Source organism: Aspergillus flavus, chromosome 5 (genome assembly GCF_009017415.1).
Source record: "Aspergillus flavus chromosome 5, complete sequence".
NCBI classification, from domain to species: domain Eukaryota; kingdom Fungi; phylum Ascomycota; class Eurotiomycetes; order Eurotiales; family Aspergillaceae; genus Aspergillus; species Aspergillus flavus.
The window spans coordinates 3370461-3397203 of NC_092408.1; the positions used below are offsets into that span (position 1 = coordinate 3370461).

Consider the following 26743-nt stretch of genomic DNA (forward strand, 5'->3'; position numbering starts at 1 on the left):
GAGCAATCCCTCGACGACGCCTGATACTGTCGACCTTCGTCGCTTCCTTCGCCAATTTTCTAGTATCCGACACCGTTTACGTGATACACAGCCAAGATGTCTGGAAGAGGGTGAGTTTTGACTGGCTCTTTTTTTTCTGCGTTGTTCGACTATGAGCGAGGGTCTACAATGGTGGTCTGAGTTTATCGAACCGGGTTTGTGGGCAAGGTATACGGGGCAAAGGAAATCAATTATCAGGAAGAAAGAGAAGGGCAACGACGGTGGAAGGATCGCACAAGGGACAGGGATAAAAGAATGACGGCCAGAAGAACAACCCGGGGAGATACTCAGACTCTGGCTGCGGGGACAGTTAGAAGAACCAACAAAATTCTTTGCTCTTGAGTTTTTACGGCCAGAACATGCACAGGGGATTATGCTAACGAATCGCTCTTCTACAGTCGTGGTTCCTCGGGCAACAAGCTCAAGATGTCGCTCGGTCTGCCTTGGTACGTCGAGAACCGATCCTATCTCGAATCATGAACCCCCAATGTCGAGACGAAAACCCCATACATTACATATATCTACGTCCATCAATAGTCAACCCCCGACGGTCAGGAAACTAACTGGGTTATTCTTACAGCGGCGCCGTCATGAACTGCTGCGACAACTCCGGTGCCCGTAACCTTTACATCATCTCCGTTAAGGGTACCGGTGCCCGCCTCAACCGTCTCCCCGCCGCTGGTGTCGGTGACATGGTCATGGCCACCGTCAAGAAGGGAAAGCCCGAGCTCCGTAAGAAGGTCATGCCCGCCGTTGTCGTCCGTCAGAGCAAGCCCTGGAGACGTCCCGATGGTATCTACCTCTACTTCGAGGACAACGCTGGTGTCGTACGTATTTTTCGTTCATATCGACATGATAAACTTTGAAGGAGAAGGCCACGTTGCTAATAAATACCTGTACAGATCGTCAACGCCAAGGGTGAGATGAAGGGATCCGCCATCACCGGCCCCGTCGGAAAGGAGGCTGCTGAGCTCTGGCCTGTAAGCATTCCATGTCCTCCGTATCCCAGAAAATATTCATGCTAACGAAATATCTCAACAGCGTATCGCTTCCAACTCTGGTGTTGTCATGTAAACAAGGAGAACCGTCTTGGAAAATATTAAAGGAAATAGTTCGATACCAAGCAGGGGAATCAAATCAAATTCGTTTTGGGTGCAACTATGAACGGGAAACGAAAATCAGGAACGACCGGGTGATAATACTAGAACCGCGAGTTTCGTCACTTCAATTTCCTCTATGACGTGTTTCTTTTTGTCTCTTATATGGCGACTCGGAATATAAAAATTCAGAAAATGGGGGCGTCCTTCTTACCTTCCTTCATCGTGCGTAATTGCTCCTCCGTATCGCTGTAGGTTATTCTCTTTGGTTATCTACTGGTGATGGTTTCGAAACCGCACCCAAGGGTCGTTTGCGTGTAATCGTAGAGTACTCTTTTGGATGGTTTATGTCATAATATACAAGTCCACAGGGCATATCCTATATAATGATAAGTACAAGAAATCTATAGTTGTTGGCACTTCAACTTTGGTTGTTTGAGCCACCAAAACAGCATGTCTTCCCAGGTCTATTGGTCTTAATTCCTCTTCTTCTCCTGTCCAACCTCAATCTTCTTTGTAACGCTTGGTTTCGACCCCGAACCAGCCAATATATACCCGACAAGAAGTATACAAGTCAAAAGACCAACAATATGCACTGCCCACCAGATATGCTGCACACCAGCCATGCACATCGTGATCTCATACTTCCATTCATTAACAGTAGTATCAAACCAGAGAGAAAGCAGGCCTGCGTTACCGCCGTATTCACCCATCATAGAGCGGAGAGTGACTTCTCTAATGGCGGGCGTAGAGTTATCGACAGCGTTATCGTAGCGTTTTGCGTCCCATTTCCAACTTCGTGGTTCGGAGTCTTCGGCGGTTGTTGTATCTATAGTTCGGTTCACAAAGTGGACCACGTCGCAACCTGTGTGGTCGTGGCCTGTGAGAATGAGTCCATTCCGTCCTCTTCCTCCGCCGGGGCCGCTTTCGTCTCCTGTCATGCCGAAAATCCCCTGGAGGACTCCGCTGCTGCTGATGTGGTCGCTGAGATGGTTTTGTTCTTTCAATCCTCCTTCCTTGAAGCGCGGCACATCGTCGGGGCCATCCTCGTCGTCTGATTCATGGAATGTGAAGTAAGGACCGTCGGTACATATACCCTCCTTCTTGTGTAGGGGGAGGTGGGTCAGAAGGAGAGTAAATGTCGTGCGGTCTTCCACGGGGTACAATCGATGAGAGATCAGATCGTTAATGTAGGCGTAGCTATGGGACTGGATGTCCGAGGATAGGGCCGGGGAGTCGAGAGTCAAGGTGTTGAGGTTGATCAGATGCAGCGTTGGGGGAGCACTGAGGGGTGCAGTCGCGTTATCAACCTGCTCTAGTGGGAGCTGAAATCGCACATCCCAGTTCGCACGGCCGAACACGCGCTCGAACCGCTCAATCCGCGCTTCACTTGCGTCCCCAGAGTATCCTACATCATGATTTCCCACGATATTGATGATCCTCTGTGTCCATGCGGAATGCGTAGCATTGAGTGTCTCTAGTTCAGTACTCTTCCCTTCGCTACCGCTATAATTCCTTGCGCCAGTTGCTGTAATATCATCGTTAATGCGCTCCCCACCCTTGAAGACCCGCTCCCAGTATCTGCGGCCGCGTCGATCAAACTCCTCGTCTGTCACCCACTGGCTCCCGATCAGATCACCCAGAACCGTGACGTGTGTTGGGCGACTCCACCAATGTAGAGTGCGATAAATATGCGCAAGGTAGTAGTCGTTGCCCAATAGATCGAGCCGTTTCCGAGCTGCACGGAAGGCGCGAGGGATATCTTCGCTAGCGAGGGAGTCTACTGCGGTTGAGATGGCGGTGAGGATTTGACGAGGCTCCGTCTTGTTCACCGATGACTTCACTGTTGCCCAGTGATGTTGAATCCGAGCAGAAAGTTCATCTTCGGGTTTCGGGAGAGAGCTGTCGCCTTCTAGCTGGGGATCCGCTAGGACCAGAAGTCTGAAGATAGCGGGGTTCTCTGCCGATTGCGGTGAAAAGTGTTGGCGGAGCGCACTGGTAAACGAATTCGAAAGGAGCCCTGTGTGATCATCCCTGGGGAGCGGAAACGCGCAGCCATGAAAGACAGGATAGAAATAGAGGTAAAGGCTGCTTGCTATCGCCAGCGGCAGGAGGAGGGAGAGGACGCGGGAAAGGAGCCGGCGGAGGAACATGGAGGCAAACCGGAGAATCGCAGCACCATTGGCGGAGGATATCGTGTTGTATTCGCTAATGGTCTTGTTTGTTTCAGAGGGAAGCCATGTCAAATAAGTATAATCTCATCTTGCGCTTCTCTGATATGAGGTGTAATAAAAGCAAGAAAAGTAAAAGAAAAAAAAACCTTAAAACGACGGGTCATGAAAGGAGGGTTTGGCGTGCGGGTGATCATCCTTGATGGAGCATTAAATCAGCCCTAATTTTAGAAAATCCATTACATGTACAAGATTGACTACTGGAGCTCGCGCGTTATGTATTCTTGTCTTCAAGAGCCTGGTCACCCAACGATGTCAAAGAGCTAACACGATATTATTCGATAAAATTAAAGGTGAAACGACTGTAAGCTTGAGATCAAATAATCCAAATGGGGGTATATCACATAAACGCCAAACAGGTCGGTAACATTGAAAGCACGCAAAACAAAGTGTGATTAAGCAGTGGCTGTGTCTTCTCAGTAACACGATCAATCTACCTTTGCGACTGATTCAGGGAGCAACGAGGGCGGGCCGACACCAAGGCCACCAAGAGGGCTCGAAACCCGTTTTTTCTCGTCATCGTCCCCATGGGTAGGCACTTGCTCATCCCCGAGACCTTGAATCATCAAGCCGCTCTCCTCTGTGGTGGTCGTCAAATGTTCGTCTTTCTCCTCTGTTCCTTGAGTTGCGGGAGTTGTCGGCAGCAGCGCGGGAGGCCGCTGGTTCATTAGACGGGCTTCTTTAAGACTAACAGTCTTCTGTTTATTGGTAGTCTCCACGGGGAGTTCCATATCCCGTTCAATGGTAGCCTTCATCAACGCTGCCATCCACAAGCGACCTTCTTGAATACTGTCTACCTGGAAATAATGGATAGCAGGCTTCGTGAACTGCACCGTCCGAGAAGTGCCCGATTTCGGTGGTACAAGTTTGAAGAAAAACGGGCCTTCTCCCACGGGCTTGGACCCACGGAGAGAGGATTCCGAGCCCGAGGCTTTATCAGATGAAGGGCCATCGGCAGTAGACCCAGACGGCGAAGTTGGAGAGGCTGTGGAACCAGTTAGGGTCGCATGCAGGGCAATGAGAGGGTCGTTATCCGCGCGAAGCACACGGTGGGCCGTAATGTCGATAAGACCACGCTCCTCGGTGTCGTCTTCAGAGTAATAATACGACAGACGACGGCCACGCAGCACAAAGAGACGCGGTTTCCACGTTGTCATCAGGTTGGAAGACTTCTTCTTCATCCACCCCGAAAAGTCGCATCCTTTCATCTGCTCTTTCGGTGTCTTCTTCTCCAGGCCCTGGGTATAAGCGCTTGTATCTTTCTTCGACTTGGTTCCGGACCGGAGGGTACGGGCACGTGGCATGGAAGCACCACCTTCTACAGCCTTGCCCGAACCATCCGTGCTATGTCGTTCTGAGCTCTTGGTGGTCGAAGGGGTTGTCGATCCTGTTCTAGTGGACGGGGACTCGGGATCTTTACTAGGAGACGGGGGAGCGACGGAGGTATCGATCCCTTTAACAGCCTCGGACATGGCACGGAGACCAACAGCACGTCGGAATTTAGGCCCAGCGTTCTTGATTCCCTGAAGAGGTAAAGTGCTTGAGCGTTGAGACTGCTCCTCGTTATTTTTTCCACCCAGAGAGAATGCGGCGAAGAACCCGGAGCCAGAAGACTTCTCTTCCGCAGATGGCGGATTAGATGACTGCTGGCCATGTCGGTCCGAAGCTCGAGTGCTCAAACTCCTGAAACGACCCCTGGGTGGGGAGGCTTTCGCTGTGGGAGGTGTCATTTGAGCCGCATCTCTGATCGAATCAGCACTGTTGATACGTGAGTGACGTTTGTTGACTTTGAGCTGGAAGTGCTCATCGGGGATGCTAGATGGTGTGGAAACACTGCCATAGGTAGAGCTTCGTTTCTGCAGGACACGCCGATTCTTTCGGGTATCTCCCTCCGGGCCCGAAAAGTAGCCGCGATCTAAGTCATCGCTAACAGCGGTAGCCGAGTCAGAACCATTGGACTCCGCCACGTGAAACACAGATTGAGGGAGAGCAGTCTCGTTTGGCGCTCCGAGAGCTGACCCGGGACGCCGTTGGGATCCCGAAGCACCATTTAAGGTCCAACCCCGATCGAACGAACTTTTCTTGTGGTGGCTGGCAGGAGAAGAGTCTCCCACCCCTGAGTATCGGTTGGTGGTATCGATCGAAGAATGGCGCCGCGAATGGTTGATCTCACGAACGGACGCAGCCGATGGTCTCCTAGAGTGGTCCATCCATACTGGGGCTTGTGACGTCAGGGGAGAACCCGTGTTGCTCTGCATAGTGCTACTGACAAGTCGCGGGTGTTGTGTCGGGCCGTTTGGCCCTCTCAGGTTGGGAATTCTAGGAAAGAGAGGGCCAGTGTGACTTGCGCGACTAGGGGCACGTTCATCCTGAGGGGTCGCAAAAGATGAGCCGCGTGATGATTGCTGCTGCGGAATACCCTTCACCTCTTCCTGGAAGGCTTTAACTTTATGCCACGTCTTCAATCTCCGACCCATAACACCGAAATCGAACTCCTTCATGAAGAGGAAATCCTGGTTCATATCCAGGAGTACATCACCAGTAATCTCCTGGTCCTCGAATATGTCACAGTGTTTGGCTTCAAGTCCTAACTGGCGTAAATGTTTCGCGGTCTCTAAATGGTTCCATCGGCGAACTTGTTCCTCTGTCGGCTGTTTTTCTTCTTCTTCGTCGGTTTCATGCCCGTTAATGTAAGACATTCGGTGCTCGAAAGTGCTGCTATATTCGCTTGCCGAGTCATTCACCGTCTTGGAATCTTGGGAGGCAGTCACACTGTGGCGAGGTGTACTCAGATCGGTAATGTGTTCATCGATGACACTCAGAGTTTCGTTCATCACCGGACTGTCCTGGCCACTCAAGTGACCATCAATGGACTGTCGGATGGACTTCTGAATGTCGATCGCCATTTTAGACGTCGGTAATGGCGAGGAGCTAGACCTCTGCTGTTGTTTTGGGGAGGGTGTCGGGGCCGTTGAATCATCAATATCTGGCGCGCTCATATCAGACGTGCTGGCACGTCGGGACGCTTGAGGCGTAGATTCGCCACTAATAGGCGAAGCAAATATTTCCTGTCCTATCACATTACGGAGGTCGGTTTTCAATGTATTTGGTCCAAGGGTATCTTTCTGCGGCCGGATGGGAATCTTTGGGGCAGCGGTAGTGTATACTGAGGGGTTGTGCTTGCGTTAGCGACACTTCCTTTCAGACAGTAGCTGTTTTGGTGAGACCTTACCTCCCGGGAAAAGACCTTGAGTTCCTGTGTTTAAATCCTTTCCAAGATACCATCCATCACCAAACCCATCATCCAACTCGACTAGCTCAATTTTTTCGCCGCGACGCAAGTTAAGCTCATCCGGTCCACGGGCCTCAAAATCATCTACCAACACGGTCAGTGTCAAACAAACCGAGTGTCGCGGAATTTGTATGCGACCACGGTCGGGTCACTCACGAACAACTAGGAGCAGGTCTCCCGGGTGGACATTGCGAGGAGGCGTTGCGAGAGCCATTGGCGGTGGTTCCTCGGAGTCAATGATGTCTAAAGAGCCAGTGCGGGGTCAAACGTCACAAGAACGCAGTGATAACAGCGGAGGGATTGCGCAGGACATGGGGGCCGCAGCCCTGGCGGGGATATCTGGCAACCACAAGGGCAGCGGATGGCTGGGCGAAGATCGTCGCAGTAGACGAAGGTTGGGGGAGTGAATGGAATGTAGAGAATGCGGGTTGGGTTGAGGAATCCAAGCCTGCCTCAAATGGGCGAGAAGGAGAATTAGCGGGGACAAAAAAGCGGCGGGTCTGGAAGGAAGTTCGTTTTCCCAGTGGCGCTAATAAGGGAAGAGGGAGGAGGGTCAGAGCTGATGATATATAGATCGCTGGTCAATTCCTCCGGACCTCGTAAGAAGGCTAGGTTCGGAGCGATAAAAAAAGAACAAGCGTTAGCTCTTCTTACGGACCGGGATCAGATCGACCGAAAGGAACAGGTGCACGTAAAACGACGATCTAAGGCGCTTGAGATGTGCTTTCAAAGGTCGGTCAGGATCACTGCTGTAATCGACGTACAGTAGGGGCGCTAACTGAGCGGCAACGCAGCACGGGTCACCAGTGGAAATTAAATGGCCCCTTGGGAAATTAGTCTTGAGAAAATTGGGCGTTGAGTTCTCTTTTGGGCTTCTTGGCTTTTTGCTTTGTTTTTCTTTTTTGACTTCTTCTCTTCAGTGTCCTCCCTGATCGACGTGGAAGGTTGTGAGATTGTGATGGAGAGGGAGGATGAAGGAGGAGGGAGAAGAGAGAGGAGAAGAGCAAAAGAGGAGTAAAAGCTGAGAATAAATTGTAAAGTTCCAGACCCAAGAAGGGAATTAATGGTGAGGCTGCGGGAAGTCACGCTGTGACCATATACACCTTAAGGCCTGAGGGTACCGGATGTGGCCTGAGGTATAAGGTGAAAGAGTATTGTCGGATAGGAGAAATGGGGACGAACGATCAGAGTCAGGATCAAAGTAAGAACAAAAGGGGAACCGGAGTCACAGGGACAGGGGATTGAGCCAAAATCTTAGGTTTAAGAATTAAATCCAAGTTGGGTGGTGCTCTTCAATTGCTGTAGCATGAGTGAGGCAATGGACAGATGTGACCGAGCCCTAATTGGGAGGGAAATGGGAGATGATGACTGGAGCCAACAGAGTCTCACTCCAACAACTACTTCATCACCGAACAGCTGTTCACTTAAGAGAGGAACGAACGGTGCCTTACATGGATTTATATGTACACATAGATCAACGGCTGACATTTTTCCACGAGGAGGATCTCTAAATAGAACAGATTAATAAATACCAGTCAGAACGATGACGATCGACTCTGTTCAATATGTATGCATCAGACAAGCGAAAACGGCAATCATTGCTCCAATGTATCAACTCAAACCTGGATTGATATGATATACTTCTCCCCACCGAAGGCAATATGTATAGAATCATTCTCGACTCTATCCACTCTCTCCAATCAGAGTGAAACGAGAATGCTCCGTAGACGAGATACCACTAGTACTACCTATAGTACAATCCCCCAGCCACACCGTCCAAGGGATACATACATGGCGTACTGAGTATAAACCTGATAAGTCTCTCCCTTGGATCCATCACTTGACTCTCGGGAAAGGACTAGGTAGGGATCGACATACCTTGTAACTAATGCAGCCTTCTCAGAAACTTGACAGGTCCAGAAAGATTAGGCTTCCTCGATGGGTTCGTTTCATCCCAATAAACTGACTTAGGGTCATGCATGGGAATCCTGAGACTCAAGAGGATAGTCATGCATAAATGTTAAGCCTAATGAGAGAATCAGTTTGTTTCTTCCTCGTTCCTTTTTCTTTTTTTGGTTTTGATTATCCACCTGCACTGTACTTTTTCCTTGTTTCAGTTAACCGCCTGCGTGGATAATAAGCATTACTACGACTCTTACTACATTAGCGCAGTTGTTTTTAGTAATACTAATCTGGAAACCAATTGATAGGGAGTAAATAAGCGAGAGAGAAATAGAAAAAAAAAATAAGAAAAGGAAAGAAAAGAAAGGAAGAGCAAACTGAAGGTAAAATAAGACCAAAAAAAAAAATACAAACAAAAATCCGAAGAAAAGACTATAAGAAGCGCTCTATCACACAGCATTGAACTACGGTGAGTAATCAATCAACTTAGCAAACCCCGTTGGAAGTTTCTCTTCATCACCGGTCGTTATAACTTATAACTCCCAAACCAGTGTGAACTTTTCTTTTTTCTTTTTCTACTTTGGGGGACAGCATCATAATTATCTGTTCTCGGCGGTACAAGAGCGTGTATGTATGTTACGCGCAATAATTGATATTGATTTTCTTTTCCGGATTTTTCTTTTTTTTTTTCTCTCGCTCACTTAATTATCGTTTCTTATTTGTATGCCGGTCTATCTCCCGGACAAATAGCTTTCTCACATTTACATGGATTCTTCCCTCACTCCAATTTCATTCTGGACTCCAATAATTTCTTATGCGTCCAAGAGAAGAAAAAAGAAAACCAAGTGAAAGAAAATGAACCAGAAGATGCTCTGTCATCATGAGCCCAACTACCCACTTACCTAATGTTAATTCTAACCCAAATTCCGTCGAATCGTCCAATTCCACTGCCAACATTTTTCTAGGTGGTGTGCGGAGATCGTGGATGCTGAATGCAGCCAACTGTTCCTCTTCTCTCTCCTGCCACTCCGAATTACCTGACGGTTCAGCTACCACTGCTCCTTCGGATAAAGTTGTTACTGATACTGATGCTGCTGCTGCTGCTGCTGCTGGCCGGACGCGTCAACAAGGCATGCGAGAGTCGTCCTCTCTTCGCGTGCTTCCCGTGCCATCCCAAAGTCAAGAGAATGCCGCGTCAGTCACCACTGCTGCCGCTGCGCCCTTACCCCCTCAATCGCAGCCGAATGTAATGTCCCCGGTGACTCCTGGTCACGCCCAGCAGCAGTTCCAGCAGCAATCTCCCATTTCGCAGGACTCGTCGTGGCACGTCGTTTCTGACCGAGCGGGGCCCGACCCTCCTCTAGCAGCGACAGCTACCACCACCGTTGTGTCTCGGCGGTCCGCTTCGCGTACCCTCCAAACCCCGATCGTAGTCCCTTCTCCAATATATGACAGCTCCAGCAATATCGTCAATCGCAATGGCGCAAGTCCCTCGGTTACATCATTTCCGTCCCCTCACACCGTGGGGCCAGCGCCGCTGCCTCACCAGCCACAGGTTGGGGCAGCAGTGTCTACATCTTCACCAGTTGGTGTTGGAGCCGTGAATATAATAGCCGGGAATCCTACCAGGGCTGGGCATCAACGGGAAAGGAGCAATATTTCTCTGCAACTGCAGAGACGGGACTCGCACGCATCTCACTCACACTCCCCAGCTTTATCTCCAGCGTTTCCACCCTCTGCCGCATCCCCTAGACAACAGATGGTGCAGCCCCCTAATACATCCCGGCGCAATCCATTCCACAATCCCCTCCTGGATGACGCATTTTACGAACAATCGTTGAGGACACTTGAAAATTTCCAGCATCAGCTGAAGCAGAGGGATTGTCTCGGAAATGTAGAACAGCCACGGACACAACTTCTGTACCAAGCTTGTGCTGAACGAGATCCTATGTTCCTCGCGATTCATCAGGTGTATTGTCTGCATAGCCTTGCCCCACAAGAATTTTTCCAGTTGCCGGGATATTCCGTACCCCAGGAGTGTGGTTTAGATGTGATTAGGAGACTCCTAGTAGAAAACAGTCGGGTCTCAGGGGGTTTTCTCAGATGGTCTGCTCAGTTTCCTGCCCCACTTGCTGGGTTGATACAGAGTTCTAGATATGGACAGGCTGTGGAGCAGGCCGGGCAATGTCTCCGCCTGCTCGGTGAAAAGTGGCCCATGTATGTGAAGGAAGTGCGAAAGCGGGAGTTCCCACCGTTGGTCGACGAGCTTGTGAAGAACTTCGGCATCACATCAGGGGCTCTGGCGTATACCGTCTTTCTCTCCACGTGTCGTACATTGCCCGGATCCAAGAGCGAAGAGCATTTGAAGGCCGTCTGGGAGCTAGACCTACGGTACTACCAGCAGCGTTGCGCATCACCGCGTCTGGTATCTAATGCACAGATTCAAGAAGAGACCCAGAAGGTCGTTCAGGCATACCGCTCGGTTTGCGCTGCAGCTGTCACGCATCAGCCGGGGCCACCCCCGAACCTGCCCTATGGGCCCATGTCGATCGGAAGTGAGAGAGATTCTATGTTACATCCGGTGGCCAGACCTACCAGCACAGGTAGTCCTCAGGTCCGCAATCCCCAGATGACGCTTCCATTGCCCAATCAACCCGGCCCTTTGGTGTCGCAGGGTACAATGAGTACACATTCCCATTCTTTGCCCGTTGCGATGGCGAGTCGTGGAGCTTCGGTGCCCCATTCAGTGACCAGGCTGTCAGGCCCTTCAATCTCTCCACCCATTTATCCTGAGGTAGCCTCCCCAACGTCGTATCAGTTTGTGCCTCCGACGGCACGCATGCCAGCCAACGCTCCAAGCTCTCATCGTTCGGCTCCTATTGCCCACAGTCGACGTTCGAGTTGGACTAACGGCGCTCCGACCACTCCACACACTTACACGTTTCAGTTGTCCGATCCAATGTCGAGAGCAACCGGTGCTCCAACCCAAGCAACTGTTCCGCCCATGGTATATCCGTCCCAAATTGCGCATCCTCCACCGGGAGGCAGAATTCCGTCAATGCAACCCGCGGTCCAAGTCCCACGACAGGTAACTGCAGGGCCACCTCAGCTAGAGCTACGAAACAATGGGGCTGGGCCGTCCATGCAACCAGTGAATCTGAGGCATCATACTCAACCCCCACCCTCTCCATTGTCTCAGCGACCGCCTCGTCCACATCCCCCGCCTGTCCTTCTTCTTCCCCCTCCAGGCTCCCATCCATTGAATACAATACCGCCCCAACCGCTTCGTGATTCTCTCCATCAGGTCCACCTACGTGACCCACACAATTACCTGCTTTCTAGAGGGCCTGCGGGCGAGAAAGAGATGGAGTTGTTCCAATATCTCAGTTCCTTCGCTGTGCCACCGACACCACTCGGTCGGGAACAATGTGCTTTCCATTGGAGGTTTAATTTATCAAAACATAATCTGGATCAGTTTCCTAAATCTCGGTCGGCCGGAATAGGACAGCGCTCGCTCCGTTTCTACTCGAGCGGCAATCTTGTATATCGACTGCGGTGTATCAAGATGCCCTCGGCAACCAGTGAGGTTGTAGAGTCGATGTGGTCTGTTGCCGAGTCGGTGTGGCCGAGTGTTTTTTATGTTCACGTCAATGGAGTGGAGCTTTTTGTTCGCCGACGAGTGCATAATGGCAAAGATCTCCCGTTGGATATCACTGATCATCTCAGAGAAGGGGATAATGCGGTATCTTTACATTTTATCCGCAGCTCAGCTGAGGCAAACGATATGTTATACGCAATGGGAGTTGAAGTTTTGGAGGTCTCAGATCTGGTTCGAGCATTTTCACTTGCTCAAGCATTACCCGCTTCTGAATGTCGAGAGCAGATTTGCCAGCGTGTATCTTCCAGCTTGCAGGACGACGAAGTGAGTGTCGTCAGTGACCATCTCAGCATCAATCTCGTGGATCCTTTCACCGCACGAATCTTTAGTCGTCCTGTACGTGGACGCTCCTGCAAACACCAAGACTGCTTTGATCATTTGACCTGGATACAAACGCGTGCCTCGAAGTCGGGAAAACGCAGCCTGAAAAATGACTGGAAATGTCCCATTTGCGGCCAAGATGCGCGTCCCCAACAACTGGTCATCGATGGCTACCTTCAGGAAGTGCGCGCGGAGCTAGCACGAACAAATCGACTTGAAGGAGCAAAGGCAATCCTCATCAAAGCCGACGGATCCTGGGAATTAAAATCAGAATCAGACGCACCACCCTCTTCAGAAGGCGGGCCCGAAAACACTGGGGAACGAGTCCCCTCTAAACGAAAAGCACCCGAACCCAGCAACCATTCCCCAGCTCCCGCTACCCAGAGGCCAAAATCTGAACGGACCAACTCCATGAACGGGCCGGTCAATGATACACACCCACCCGAAGTCATCACTCTGGACTAAACAAGAAAGAGAGAGGGGGGAGGGAAAAACAAGGTCAACATCGCTATCATCGAGTCCCTTACTAAGGAAAACTCCTACATGACTGATGACTTACGTTCATTTGTTCTACTTCCTGCCTTGCGAGTTCTTTGCATACGTGAGCTCTGCGATTTTCTGTTTGTCAAATAAGCCAGGCGCTTTTGTTTTGATTACGATACCCAGCTTGCTTAAATTGTTGTTATTGGTTCTTACTCCCCCTTTTTTTTCTTCTGTCTGTCTCGCACTCCTGATTCAACCCCTGCATGGGACTGCGTGTAGATTTTTGAATTGGCTGGTCTTTCTTTTCCCTTACGCTTTCATCACTTAGCTCGGGATGTAGGCAGATACCTTGTACATATTTTACCACTTGGTATCGTGCTATGTACAGCACACCAAGACAACAGAGAAGGGGAAGGATTATTTGACCGTCAATATGAACGTGCCTTTGTAGTATCAAAAGAAGTAGACTAAATTCTTTGAATCAGTAGAATCATTGAGACGGCAAGATCTATGTGCTGGGTACGGAGGTCACCCAATATATATACTATACACATACACACTCCTATACAAGGTCAACTCCAATTCAATTAGTTGAGCGAATCAACATTATATAGTGTTGAGACTAGCGAAGTAACACAAGGGATATAGATCGGGATTGTATATTATAGATCTCAGGCTACCTATCCTAGCTAACCTATTCTATCTGACAGAGATTATAATCTCATTCTAAAGGGGATCATTTCTAGAGTAAAACAAGGGATAGCAAGGTCCAGACCTCACCAACACAAAAAGTATTAATAAAGTAATGAAGAGAACGGGATCCCAGATCCGAACTCGAACGGGCCAAGTAGAGACAGCGAGGGGTGACAGGGGAATTGTTAGAGGAATAAAACGGGAAAGGAGATTCATTATGCTATACATTATTTTCTCACACGCCTGGCGTGATTGACAAGGTTCTCAATCACGCCCTCGAACGCTTCTTTCTCACTTACTAGGCCGTCTCGTCGTTTCAGCCAGTATTCGAGGACAGAGCTAGCACGGAGCGTAACATTTTCCAGCTCCTTCACGTGGCCTTGTAATTCGCCATCCGTGAGTCCATCTAGGGCTGCGTCTGTCGTGGAGCATAGGCGCCGGACGGCTGGGAGGTCTAATTGGGGCGGTGGAGACGGTTCGCGTCGCCATGAAGCTCTATTCCGAGGTGGGCCAGACGTCGACGGACTGTTGGCACCACTCTGAACGTCATCTTTCCTGACTTGGCTTCCCGAGCGGGAATGAGTCCCCGAAGTGGCGTCGGGGCCACCGGGGTTGATTGATGGCAAAACAAGCTTCTTTTGTTTCGAAGCTGGCAAGATCTCGTCGAGATCGACAGGTACTCCTAGCGAGACTAGGAAGAGACGACGGATCCGAGATTTTACCCAATTCTGGGGCTGTAGTGGTGGAGGCGCAACAAGCTGAGACCACAATGACAAAGAGCGTTCAGTGTTGAAGATAGCTGAGTTGTTTCGGAGTGGTTCTATGGGAGGGAGTGATGAAACCTCATTGGAAGCGGGAAAGAGACGGTCAAGAGGTTCGTCAAGGGCAGCAAACACATCGGGAAGTGATTGACAAGAATCAAAATCCACAAGGGGTGGCTGCAAGACATTGTTAGCTTACGCCTTCCAATAATAACGGGCTATAAGGCATGGGCTACGCAACAGTATTGGAGTTACTTACAACTGTAGGTAGTGTATGAAGTTGAGGTGTTTGTACCACGGGTTCCTCATCAGAAACCTCTGTACTGGGCTCTTGGAAACCATCATTGAAATCGTCAAAATCACCGAAGTCATCTTCCCCCATGTCTTGTTCCTCCGCAAAATCATCAAAGTCATCTGTAGCCGCCTGGTTTGCGCTATCGTCGCCGGCCACAGGTGTTTCCTGCTTATCATGACTCTGTTGCGGGAGGCTATCTTGCAACGGTGACGGTGCATCTACATTGATTAATCGTCCATTTTAATCGCATGTTATCATGGAAACCAAGAGATCCTACCTGGGCCATCTGGAACAGTTTCCGTCACGTCGGGCAAGGCATCGCTCGGTCGTCTTTGATGTGCTCGTGGACTTGATCCTGTATCTTCATTCGGTAAAGTATCTACTCTTTGGAGGACTGTTTCGGGAACATCTGCATCGGTAGAGATTCCCTCCTTTAGACCCCGCTCATTTAACTCTGGACTGTGCGACGGTGATCTCGCATCTGAATCCGAGGCTGTCGTCACAATATCGGGAACCGCATCAGCCTTGCGTTTCTCATACGCTTCGGTACCAGGTATCTCTCCATGACTTGGTTGGTCCGCATCGACTTTCTCAACTATTGTCCGCGGAATTGGTGAACCTTCCGGGGTCAAAGGGCGCTGTGGTCGCCCCACAGTCGAGGAGCTTCTACTGCGTGACCCTTCCGGAATAACCTCAATCTCATCGGGAACTGCATCATGTCCCCTTAGCTCGTATGCCCGAGTTCCAGGAACGTCACCGTGTGAAGGAGTATCGTCAACTTTCTCCACCCGAGTCAGCGGAACAGGAGATGTGCGACCGGACGCCGAGCGCGAATGGGCACGTTCATGGCCTTCGCTGGCGTCTGAGAAATGATCCTCGTCACTGTTTGTAGCTGTTGAAGTAATATTGTCAGCGATAAATATGATGGACCAACTCGTGGGTTTCAGTATGTACCATACCGGAGTCTCGTGCCCCGGAGTCCACTAACTCTACGCTTTTGCTTGGGGGCTCCAAGTGCGAACTGGACGGGCGGGATGGCCTTCCGGACATTAGAGTAGGTCTATTTTCTGAAGAGACACATGTAGAAAAGTGACAATAATTTCTGGGACGGGAAGATTGAAGTGGTATAAGGAGTAATTAAGGTTGCAGTGAACAAGTGGTGATGTTGTCGCTGATCCCCTATGGTTAGAATAACCGGTTCCATGCGAGTCTCGAACATATGCCTGAGGCAGTGGCGGAAAGATCACTACTGCCTGAGGTGTCGAGTTAGTCGCCCAGCCGAGCCAAGCGCGGTTCCTCCAGAGAAACTCTCAGCTTGGGGTGAATAATTGATTGTTTTGGCTGTTGGACTGCGCCAATCCCCATACCAAGAGCCATTCACCTGCCGATTCATCTTTCAGGGCTCGTCATTCCTGGGCGCAGTGAGTTCTCTTTGATTATCTGTCTTTAGCTTCTTATTATTCCTGGATTGATTGACTGATTGCAAGTTGTATCTATTTTTTTCCACTCCAGGGTAGCCCTGTTGATACCTTCCTTCACAACCGAACGCCATGTCTTTTTCATTCGGTGCTCCAGCCTCCAACGGGGGCTCTGGGAAAAGTCTTTTTGGGACTGCTGGCAATTCGAACACTGGATCGAGCCCGGGTAGTCTCTTTGGGAATATAGGAGCATCAACAAGCGGCAGCTCCTCGCCTTCGATGTTTGGCACAAGCTCTGCGACTGGTGGGCAAGGGTCTACGCTTTTTGGTGGTGCCACTGGTAGCGCTGCTACTCCCAGCAGTGGTACTACTGCTTTTAGTTTCGGTACTCAGAGTAAACCCGCGGGTACCACTCAGGCGCCTTCACTATTTGGCAGTGGGTCGCAAACCCCCAAGACGAACGAAACGCCCAGCTCTGGACAGACACCTGCCGGTGGTCTCTTTGGAAATGCTGCAAAGCCTGCAGGCGGCCTGTTTGCCAACGCAACTTCTACCCCGGGACAGTCAGGAGGCTCGATCTTCGGCAACACCGCGTCCACAACTCCTGCTGGTCCTCCACCACAGGGAGGTGCTACTGGCCAGCCTCAGTCGCTCTTTGGACAGACAGCACAGAAGCCAGGCGGTCTATTTGGAAACGTGAATACAACTAGCTCTTCATCCACCACCCCTACTACTGCAACAGCACCCTCCACCAACCCATTGTTCGGAGGAGCTCCGCAGACGCAGACTCAGTCAAACGGCGGCGGCGGCCTTTTCGGATCGAACACACAAAATACACAGCAGAAGCCTTTGTTTGGCTCGACCCCAGCAGCACCTGCGGGAGGTAATCTATTTGGAAACGCTAACAAACCGGCGGAATCAACAACCCCGACCACCAGTGCTGATACTGCCCCCAAACCACTATTTGGTGCTGCCCCAACTCCTTCCACTGGAGGGACAACGAGCGCTCAGACACCTTCTCTTTTCCAGAAACCAGCTGCTGGAACAGACTCCGCGCCTAAGCCGGCTTTCTCTCTGGGCACCACAAATACTAGCGCACAGCCCTCTACGACTCCAGCCGCATCATCTGCTACTCCGCAAAAATCCCTATTCCCTGCCATTGGTGGTACGACCTCTTCCACAACTCCATCGACAACTCCTGCAGCTGCTCCTAGCGGTGGCATGTTCTCTGCGCTTGGTGCTGCCAAGCCTACAGGGACAACTGCACCCAGCACTACAGCTACCGCACCCCCCGCTACTCAACCCGCTGCACCCACCGGTGGATTGTTCGGAAACAAGCCTGCCGGAACCACCGCATCTTCACAACCCTCGACCACTTCCGCAACCCCCGCTGCAGCCACAGATGCTTCTAAGCCATCGCTCACCACACCCTCCGCGCCGGCGACATCAACCGCTACTGGCACAACGGGCGCCACTGCGACGAGCAACGCAGCAACCGGGGGCGCTGCGCTTGGCGCGTCGACTGCTGGGCCGACTCCTCCGGCTCAGTCTCGCCTGAAAAATAAGACCATGGATGAGATCATCACCCGGTGGGCCACTGATCTGACTAAGTATCAGAAGGACTTCAAAGAGCAGGCGGAGAAGGTTGCCGAATGGGACCGGATGCTTGTTGAGAACGGCACCAAGGTGCAGAAGTTGTACGGTAGTACGGTTGATGCGGAGCGTGCGACACAAGAAGTCGAGCGCCAGCTTGCCTCGGTCGAGGGTCAGCAGGAGGAACTGGGTTCGTGGCTGGATCGGTATGAACGTGAAGTGGATGAAATGATGTCGAAGCAAGTGGGACCTGGTGAATCTTTGCAGGGACCTGACCAGGAACGTGAGAGGACGTACGTATTCTTCCTTTTTACAGTCTTCTTCTTTTTTTTTTTTTTTTTACCGAGGCGGCGCACACTGACACACCTATAGTTACAAGCTGGCTGAGAAGCTTTCGGAGCGCCTGGACGAGATGGGTAAGGATCTGACCAGCATGATCGAAGAGGTCAATGGTGCCTCTGCGACGCTCAGCAAGACGAACAAGGCAGATGAACCGGTCAGTATAGCCCTCACTACTGATTGCGCAACTACTAATAATTCCGCTAGATTTCTCAAATCGTGCGCATTCTCAATTCCCACCTGTCGCAACTGCAGGTTATCGATCAAGGCACATCCGAACTCCAAACCAAGGTCAGCGCAGCCCAGAAGGCTGGACAGTCTCTGTCTTCCCGGTTCGGTTATGGCTTCAGCAGCTCCGGCATGGCCAATTCGACTGCGGCTGATGATTTTTATCGCTCTTATATGGGACGTCGGTAATGGAGTGATGAGGAACTTTCGAAATCATGGGTTTAGTTATACGAGGAAACATACGGCGATCGTTATCATTGACCGGAGAATATAATGTACTTGTGCTGGGTCGGAGCTGTGTCTGATTTTTTTCTTTTCATTTCCAGGCTATTGTTGGTGGTTTAACAATGGGCTAATGACAATTATACGCGTCCATGGCTTGGCAGAATGCCAACTACCGTATATTTAAAAATCACAAGAGAGACCGAAATAGACCGGAGAGTGTAGATTACATCGAGGGAAACTAAATCATGTATAATATGCTACCGTGATCGGAAACTGTGAGCTAAAAAAACTGCGTCATCCGATGTAAAAAAGATCATCAAATATGAAGGATCTAGTTCTGTTCACCGCCCTGGTTCTTGGTCAACTCCTCACTACAATCGCAGAAGAAAGAAAGTTAGCCACGATCCAAATGCAAAGTACCCAACCTGTGAATTAGAGAAGACATACATGTGCTTGTCCAGCTCATCGAGGTGCTTGCGCTGTTCCTTGACCTTGTTGCGGAGGGCCAAAAGCCTACAGAGACAAGTCAGCATCTATTTGCAACCGGACAATTCCGAACCGTGCCAATGCCAGACAGAATTGGGCCAATGGAAACGGCTCGAAGGGGGGGGGGGGGGGGGGGGGGGGGGTTTAGATAACAGAAGAAATGATGAATACATACTTCTCACGCTCCTTCTCGTGAATGTAGAGGTTCTCCTGTGCGGCTTCGCGCTTGGTGAATTGGTCGCTGGATGCATGCGTTAGTGCCATCGTCCCATTCATCAACGATGATGTCATTATCCTGCGGTCGGATGACGACCTCTTTTACCGGCTCAAAACAACAGGGGGAAGTTAAAGAGCGACGTACGCATGCTGGGAACCACCGGGACGGGGAGCACCGGTATCACCTGCGGCCATCTTGGGGGCGAGAGCTGAAAAAGACCGGGAGACGAGGGCGCGGTTAGCGGTAGTGAGAGGTCTGATGGATTGACGGAGCATGGTGATTGTGGAGGGTGAGGTGTGGGATGTGATGCAATTCGTTGAAAGAGAGGTTTAGGAGAGAGTATGTTGCGTGTGAGGAAGAGAAGAATGAGAAGGAGGAATGAGGGGAGAAGGAACAAAAGGTTCTTCTAAAGTACCTGAGTGGTGAGTGATTGGTTGCACTGGTACCTTCCAGCTGTTTTGGCTTGTCAGACGAAGGTCGAGACCCAATGACGACACTCGGGTTCGCGGTGGATCATGTGATGTGGTGGTCTGTTGGCAACGCGGGTGAGTCAGCGGGTCAGGTGAGCGATGTTGTTGTTGTTGCCCATTTTGTTGTTGTGGAATCCCCTAGTCCAGTACAGTTACTCCTAGTACTACTTTTACTAACTAGTACTACGACTTTGCTCACGCGCGGGAAATTGAAATTATTGAATGTTTCTATTAATACCGCAATATGTGTTTATTAATTAGTATCACATTCTTTCCCTCCCTGTCCGAAATTCTAGAAACAGGGATGGATTCATTCTAGATGTTGGGGCTAGAAGCGAGAGAGAGAAAGCAAAAAGAGTAAACACGCGATTCATTAATCCTCCGTCCAGAGCAAACAATTGGAAACCTTCTTGGGTCTCCCTGTCTCCCTTATCTATCGACTGAAGTTATTTCCGATACCCGAACCAAGTCCGTGGGATCGTATTTGGTCCGGGGCAGTGGGAGTAGTTAAGGATTCATTCTCATTAATCACAGTTGAACACGATAATAATAGGTGACATCTCATTTCTTCAAAGGGGACTCTGGTGCTTGGATACGGGCCTATGGAGGAGGTGACCATTGGACTAGGACCACTAGCTGCGAGGCTCATTCAATAATGGCAAATCACTAGGATACAAGGAAGAAACGACCCATACTGGGATCTCTGGTGCGGGCGGGACGATTGGCGGAGAGGGAAATAGGGATGACGCTGAGAGGCCCACCGAACCACACAAACGACGGACTGTCTGGACGAAGAAGGCCGTCAGGAGAGAGCGTGTATTGTGTATGTGGGAAAAGGGAGTCGGCGGCTAATCATCCGCTGAATCAATCTATTTTACTAAAAAGAAAAAAAGAAAAGAAAAGAAAAGAAAAAGAATAGGAAAAGGGATTAGATATAATAATAATAATAAAAATACCAGAATAGTATCAATCAATTCATTAGAAAAGGGAGTTTCGAGCCCATGCAAGGTAATCGGGAAACGAATTGAAACGTATAAAAAGACAGTCAATTCTGGACGATTCGGCCGTCGAGTCCTGTGATTGTGTATTCCTCAGGTGTCGACGAGGTTCCCCATTATTGAAGCGTTGAGCCAGACGCTGGCACTGAAGTGATTGACTCTCTCTAGGTCTCCGCCGCCAACTCCCCCCTTCCGTTTACTTTCCCCTCCCACTTCTTTCCCCCCTCTTGGTCTCTCTCTCTCTCTCTCTCTCTTTCCTCTCCGACTTTTGTCATTACTTTTTATTCCCCGTTATAAAACTCTTCCTCCATTTTCTCACCCTCCCAACTCTTTTTTAAATCTCCATCTACCATCCCCTAAATAAATCCCCCAACTTATCAGGTGAGAACATTCCCTTTCTGTCGTCTTCCATTGTTTTCCCCCTCCTTTTCCCTGTTTCTCCCCATATCAACCATCACCATCAATCATCTGGGTCGTCATCATCGCAAATCGCCTAGGAATCATACAACGAAGGGTTATTTGGGCTATAACACACGTGTGTGTGATATTGATGGGGTGAATTGCTTGCTGGTTGTCGTCGCTGTCGCTGCCATGATCTCCGTTTAGACTACCGCTCTGGAATCGCCCATTCGCGACGCAAGCCAACGGCTAGCCGACTGGAGGACCGGCGGTGCGACGCCCACTTTCAACAATTCCCGACCGTCCCCAGTTGCGTTTATATCATACTGGAGTCGAATGATAGTATTTTCTGGGTTGACAATATGCATGAAATTATTTTGACAACCAACCTTCAGCGTACTTCCTTTTGGGGTACTAGAAGGAAAGAAAAATGACGGAGGGATCTAGAATTCGTGTTCTTCGGGCCACTTGACTATCACAGCCTCGTCATATACCCTGTGACTACCTGCTTGCCCCTCACGCCATTTATGATTCCGGCTCCATTTCATACTTGCTTTTTCCGTTGCTTTTGGCCCTCATGTTTTTGTGTTCGAATTTTAAAACGTCTCCACTAACAGTCGACCAGAATCCTATCACAATGGGTCACGAAGATGCTGTTTATCTGGCCAAGCTCGCCGAGCAGGCCGAGCGCTACGAAGGTCGGTTTATCTTTTCTTCGCCGATGTCAACCACTCGATATTGACAGATTCTTTAGAGATGGTCGAGAACATGAAGGTTGTCGCCTCTGCCGATGTAGAGCTTACCGTTGAGGAGCGCAATCTCCTGTCCGTCGCCTACAAGAACGTCATCGGTGCCCGCCGTGCTTCCTGGAGAATCGTCACCTCTATTGAGCAAAAAGAAGAGTCCAAGGGCAACGAGTCCCAGGTCACCCTCATTAAGGAGTACCGTCAGAAGATCGAGTCTGAGCTCGCTAAGATCTGCGATGATATCCTCGAGGTTCTCGACAAGCACCTGATCCCCTCTGCCCAGAGCGGCGAGTCTAAGGTCTTCTACCACAAGATGTATGTTGTTGTCATCCTACGTCAATGCGATTGGTGAGATTCTAATCGCGTTCTTTCCAACAACAGGAAGGGTGACTACCACCGTTATCTTGCCGAGTTCGCCATCGGTGACCGCCGTAAGGGCGCTGCCGATGCCTCTCTTGAGGCCTATAAGGCCGCCACTGAAGTTGCCCAGACTGACCTTGCTCCTACCCACCCCATCCGTCTTGGTCTGGCTCTTAACTTCTCCGTCTTCTACTACGAGATCCTCAACTCCCCTGACCAGGCTTGCCACCTGGCCAAGCTTGCTTTCGATGATGCCATTGCTGGTATGTTTCAGCTCTACTCATCCTGATAATAGAAGCGGACACCTTATTAACATTTGTCGCAGAGCTTGACACCCTGAGCGAGGAGAGCTACAAGGACTCTACCCTGATCATGCAGCTTCTCAGAGACAACCTGGTAAGATGAAATGCACAGACATCATGATTGCGCCAATCTGTACTAACACCGTCTAGACCCTCTGGACCTCGTCTGAGGCCGAGCCGGCTGCTGAGAACGCCTCCACCGAGAAGAAGGAGGAGGCCCCCGCTGCTGAGGGCGAGAAGCCCGCCGCTGAGTAAAGAAGAGATGAAGGACTCGCGTCCGATCATGGATGGAGCAATCGGACGACGGGACTGTTGATTCACGCGAAAGAGCTAGAGCGCTGAAGAGGAAAAGGAAGCGAGGCGCCTTTCACGTTTTCGTATCATACAATCTAGGGCAAGATGGAGGCTTTCTGGCGCCACAGCCCGCGGATGGAGATTCGGGTTCTTGATGATTTTCGGGTCCTCTGCTTTCTGTCTCTAACGCAGTTCACTTTGGGGCGTGGTCGGCTTCTGCCCGTGCACCGATTCTCCATCTGTGGTTCAACTTTTCGTTTCTCGCATGATTTTTACCTTATTTCCCTTTTAAATTTTTTTGCCTATTGCCTCAACTACCCAAAGAATACCTTTCCCTGTTACAGACTCGTGCCCCCTCAAACATCAGTGAAATTATTTCCCCTCGCAAGACCTGGACTATTACCTGAACATTGTCTTGGTTCCTTTCGTGCCACGCATGGCGTTTGATTGTCCGCCTGAGCTCGAATTTAGATCTAAAGTCCAGCAGCAGTGGTAACAAAGAAATCCGAAATTTCAAACTTAACGGTCTTTTGGTGTAGAGTTACTAGGACTGGTACCGGTGTGATATCAGTCGAGAAAAAGTACCATTCTACACATCCAATTTCATATACGTCTACGACGGATCCATGCCACAAACACGCCATACAAACATCACCCCCCTTAAAAAGCAAAGAAAGAGGCAAACACGCTTAAACGCTCCGTCCAAAATGACACATAAGATAGATAGGTACTAAGTCATAGACTCGACGAAACGAACACAAAAAAACAATATCAGGTCCCAAACAAAACCCACCCCCAAACCCATCATAACCTCCTATACCGATAACCTACTCTAGTAGAGACATACTCCGTACATACAGATCTACATTCATACAGAGAGACAAACCACAAAACGAGAAAACCCCCACTCATAAAAACCGAAACCCAAAAACAACACCCCATCCTACATAGTATACATAGTGTACCACAGAAAAAAAAGAAAACCCACAATTGCAATCTCCACGCGCATCGTCGCTCCCTCAGCCCCAACTCCCTCCCCAGCCACAGTTCACAATAATTCAAAAAAAACCAAGAACAACAAAAAAAAGAGAGAAACACAGCTCAGCCTCAAACCTGAAACATGACGTATGCGGCGCGCGGGAACCATCTTCCTTAATTATCCTTTTCCTGCTAAACTTTGCTAGAGATCGACAGGGAATAGAAGGTTTTTATTTGGTATGATGTACTAATATGATTATCTGTTATTATAAGATTGGAGTTTTATTATTTATTTTTTTGTTTATTGTTGTTTTTTGGTTTGGTTTTGGCCTGGGGCGTTTGGGTTAGATGTGTAGATTTTATGATGTCATTTAGGGATCTGTTCCAGTGGATTGATATGTTTTTGTTTTGTTTTGGTTTGGGACTATGTTATTGTATAGTTTGGGGAGGTGGGAGGTTTGGTTTTGGGAGATCTATTATGGGTGTGGCTGAGATGGGGCTAGTATAGACTAGGACTAGGGATGGAGTGGTTAGGTAGGCGGTTGAGATTGGGATTGTTGTGGCGTTTTGAGGCTTTTTTTGACTATCCATCGGCTTGGGACATATGGTCGTGGTAAAGCTTAGATCTGGTGTTGGGTTGGAGTGTTGGTGGAAAGGAACTAGCCTGGTATCGGCGACTACTCCTTACAACGGCATATGAATTACAAGAAGAGGGAAAACAGTATACCAGTATCTCTGTATTCAATCAAACCGCTCGCTTCTGGGTATGTTTAAGCAAATGTCTTCAAAGCCAAACAATATCAAGCCGAATCGTCAGACCGGGACGATCCCAATGTACACGATAATCATGATGTTGAAATAGAAAACAAACAAAACAACGGGCTGCTCCGTGAAAATGCTTACTCTCCCCGCCTCGCCTTTTTGCAGACCATGAGAACAAATGCGCCCAGTGCGGTTTCCTGTCGAATCAATCAAACAAGTCTAATAGGTAATCCCCAGTAATTTCCGAACGCCGAGCGTGCTATGTATGCCACAAGTACAGATTGCCTCCCGGTATGACAATGAAAGAAAATAGAAGGTAAAAAAAGGAGGTTAGAAAAAAAAGTGTAAGACAGAAGTAGAATCAAGTCAATATGGACAGTTGAAGATGGACCCAGTCGGCGCAGGGAACCACGATGCTCCATCACGCAAGACGTCATCTGGTCGACACGAAGATCGGTGTGATCGGGATCCATCATTGATCGTCGCCAAGCCGAAGTAGCACGCCCCTAACGGTGTGCAATGATGTCAGAGGAGCGACCATGTCATTCGGACCTCGCTGTAGTAAGACACAGTGTGGCAATCTCATGCATCGACCGAGGGAAAAAGCCGGATTCTGCCACGATTTATTGCCTAAGAGTGGTAAGGGTAGTCCGGTGCAGTCGACCGTGGCGAAATCATCGTGCGATACGATCCGCAGCGGAAGTAGCAAATCAGAATATGAATTGGTAACAAATGACATCTGTTTGACGCCAAATGTAGCACGAGTGACTCCCGGATAAGCGCCGTTGTCATTCCGACTCCGCCGCACGACATGCAGTCAAAAATCGATTTCTCTCGTAATGTTGATACGTATTATAGTGCGGTGTGTGATCGTCCGCAGAATGGATGGTGCTCCGATAACCAGTCAAAAGAACGTGTCGCCAAGGGAGGCCCAAAAAAGGTGATATGCGTAGTTGTTGAGATGTACAATCAAACCATGGCGGAGACGTATCTCGTACAGTTCTTTCGTTTTCGCTATACAAGCGGAGACATCGCCAGCCGTGCCATGGGCTCTACCAGCCGGGATGTTGATGGGCGTCGCGCCTATTTGTGCGACTTTCTGACCTTGGTGCTGGATCTCGTCATTTCACTCTTGGTCATGTTTCGAGTCAATCCACCAATGTAGTCCTGCAAGAATTTGTTTTCACTTTCGAGTTTATCGTGATCCGATTTCACTGCTTCGATACGTTCGGCAAGTGCCTGAAGGGAGGACTGGAGCGCCTTTGCTTGTCTTGAATTATCATCAGCAAACGCTTCAAGGAGCAAAATGAGTGATAGATTGTCACGTAGATACTCACTCCTGCAAGGTCTGTCTGGCCTCCTTTCCCAGTCGCTCCAGATCAGCAGAGTTACGTCGAGGACTCATCGCGCGTGCGTCATCCGGGGGGAATTCTTCTTCTTCAATTTCAATCTCAGGGTGGTCTCGTGGAACTAGTATGGAGGCACTGGGTTTCCGGCTGGCCATACGAGGACGTTCGGAACGACCCCGACGTTCGTTTTCTGCGTCGGAAATAGAAGACGATGAGGAAAGAGAGGACATGTGTGCGCGGCCGTTGTCATTTGGCTGGGGCATGGTCGGAACGGGAGAGGAACCGTGCACGTCGGAGGTTGACGCCATGACTTTTTTTCTGTCCCTGGTGGCGTTATGGTGGAATTTAAGGGCGTCTAGGGCTGGGTGGTGGCTTTTTCCCTCGAAGAATTTGGGGGAACGAAAGTGTGGTAGATGTGGCGGGTTTCCACGTCTCCAGAGTGGGTTCTCAGTTTCCAGCACAAGTAGTTGCAAATTCAATCGCAGCTGGTCGAACTACCTCTAGCGATTAACCCCAGATCGAGAATCTGTGTTTCCGCTGGAGGTAGCTTGGCGAAAATCGACGGCGTTGGAACGAGGAGTAGTCTCCAGAATGGGGATCGGAAACGCTAAATCCCGAACACAGCGATAAAAAACGGGGGGTAAACGACAGCGCGAGAGAAACCACAAGTAGCAACGATACTCAGGCACAACCCAGGGGTGAGCAAAGAGATAACGGATAGAGGAGAGGAGAGCAGAGAGGGTCAAAGAGTTTCGGGGGGTGAAATCGCGTCGGTTAAGCGAAAGTTGGGAAGGCAACCGATACTCC

General features: G+C 49.9%; 9 protein-coding genes across 9 annotated transcripts; 5 read left to right on the plus strand and 4 right to left on the minus strand.

Annotated features, from left to right (window-relative positions):
• Positions 1–4: 4 nt before the first annotated feature.
• Positions 5–1363, plus strand: F9C07_1695827 (60S ribosomal protein uL14). Its single transcript, XM_041293221.2, has 5 exons — positions 5–110; positions 438–485; positions 620–866; positions 942–1019; positions 1081–1363. Exons 1-5 carry the CDS (start codon positions 97–99, stop codon positions 1111–1113), a joined length of 420 nt encoding a protein of 139 aa, XP_041148102.2. The 5' UTR covers positions 5–96; the 3' UTR covers positions 1114–1363.
• A 249-nt stretch (positions 1364–1612) lies between these two features.
• On the minus strand, positions 1613–6873 carry F9C07_2072960 (uncharacterized protein; the record flags this gene model as incomplete). The annotated part of the gene is made up of 4 exons (XM_041293232.2): positions 1613–3352; positions 3805–6533; positions 6600–6743; positions 6816–6873. 4 exons carry the CDS (start codon positions 6871–6873, stop codon positions 1613–1615), a joined length of 4671 nt encoding a protein of 1556 aa, XP_041148103.2.
• A 2568-nt stretch (positions 6874–9441) lies between these two features.
• Positions 9442–11852, plus strand: F9C07_2222907 (uncharacterized protein; the record flags this gene model as incomplete). The annotated part of the gene is made up of 2 exons (XM_071509740.1): positions 9442–11245; positions 11509–11852. 2 exons carry the CDS (start codon positions 9442–9444, stop codon positions 11850–11852), a joined length of 2148 nt encoding a protein of 715 aa, XP_071364577.1.
• A 359-nt stretch (positions 11853–12211) lies between these two features.
• On the plus strand, positions 12212–13005 carry F9C07_8927 (uncharacterized protein; the record flags this gene model as incomplete). The annotated part of the gene is made up of 2 exons (XM_071511841.1): positions 12212–12303; positions 12327–13005. 2 exons carry the CDS (start codon positions 12212–12214, stop codon positions 13003–13005), a joined length of 771 nt encoding a protein of 256 aa, XP_071364578.1.
• A 938-nt stretch (positions 13006–13943) lies between these two features.
• F9C07_8928 (uncharacterized protein) lies at positions 13944–15822 on the minus strand (the record flags this gene model as incomplete). Its single annotated transcript, XM_041293254.1, has 4 exons — positions 13944–14654; positions 14737–14990; positions 15050–15664; positions 15732–15822. 4 exons carry the CDS (start codon positions 15820–15822, stop codon positions 13944–13946), a joined length of 1671 nt encoding a protein of 556 aa, XP_041148105.1.
• Positions 15823–16322: 500 nt separating this feature from the next.
• Positions 16323–18539, plus strand: F9C07_2234619 (nuclear porin; the record flags this gene model as incomplete). Its single annotated transcript, XM_041293239.1, has 3 exons — positions 16323–18076; positions 18156–18279; positions 18330–18539. The coding sequence occupies 3 exons, from the start codon at positions 16323–16325 to the stop codon at positions 18537–18539; spliced, it is 2088 nt and encodes a 695-aa protein (XP_041148106.1).
• A 367-nt stretch (positions 18540–18906) lies between these two features.
• On the minus strand, positions 18907–19553 carry F9C07_2234620 (mitochondrial ATPase inhibitor, IATP-domain-containing protein; the record flags this gene model as incomplete). The annotated part of the gene is made up of 4 exons (XM_041293255.1): positions 18907–18946; positions 19023–19088; positions 19237–19302; positions 19423–19553. 4 exons carry the CDS (start codon positions 19551–19553, stop codon positions 18907–18909), a joined length of 303 nt encoding a protein of 100 aa, XP_041148107.1.
• Positions 19554–21782: 2229 nt separating this feature from the next.
• On the plus strand, positions 21783–22808 carry F9C07_2071850 (multifunctional chaperone; the record flags this gene model as incomplete). Its single annotated transcript, XM_041286542.1, has 5 exons — positions 21783–21843; positions 21900–22206; positions 22273–22514; positions 22577–22647; positions 22704–22808. The coding sequence occupies 5 exons, from the start codon at positions 21783–21785 to the stop codon at positions 22806–22808; spliced, it is 786 nt and encodes a 261-aa protein (XP_041148108.1).
• Positions 22809–25670: 2862 nt separating this feature from the next.
• Positions 25671–26244, minus strand: F9C07_8931 (putative bZIP transcription factor; the record flags this gene model as incomplete). Its single annotated transcript, XM_041293256.1, has 2 exons — positions 25671–25857; positions 25925–26244. The coding sequence occupies 2 exons, from the start codon at positions 26242–26244 to the stop codon at positions 25671–25673; spliced, it is 507 nt and encodes a 168-aa protein (XP_041148109.1).
• Positions 26245–26743: the final 499 nt, after the last annotated feature.

Excerpts from the sequence above, each read along its gene's own strand:
- F9C07_1695827 (XM_041293221.2), top strand. Across the intron at positions 867-941 it reads TCGAGGACAACGCTGGTGTC|ATCGTCAACGCCAAGGGTGA; the intron begins GTACGTATTTTT and ends ATACCTGTACAG. Across the intron at positions 1,020-1,080 it reads AGGCTGCTGAGCTCTGGCCT|CGTATCGCTTCCAACTCTGG; the intron begins GTAAGCATTCCA and ends ATATCTCAACAG.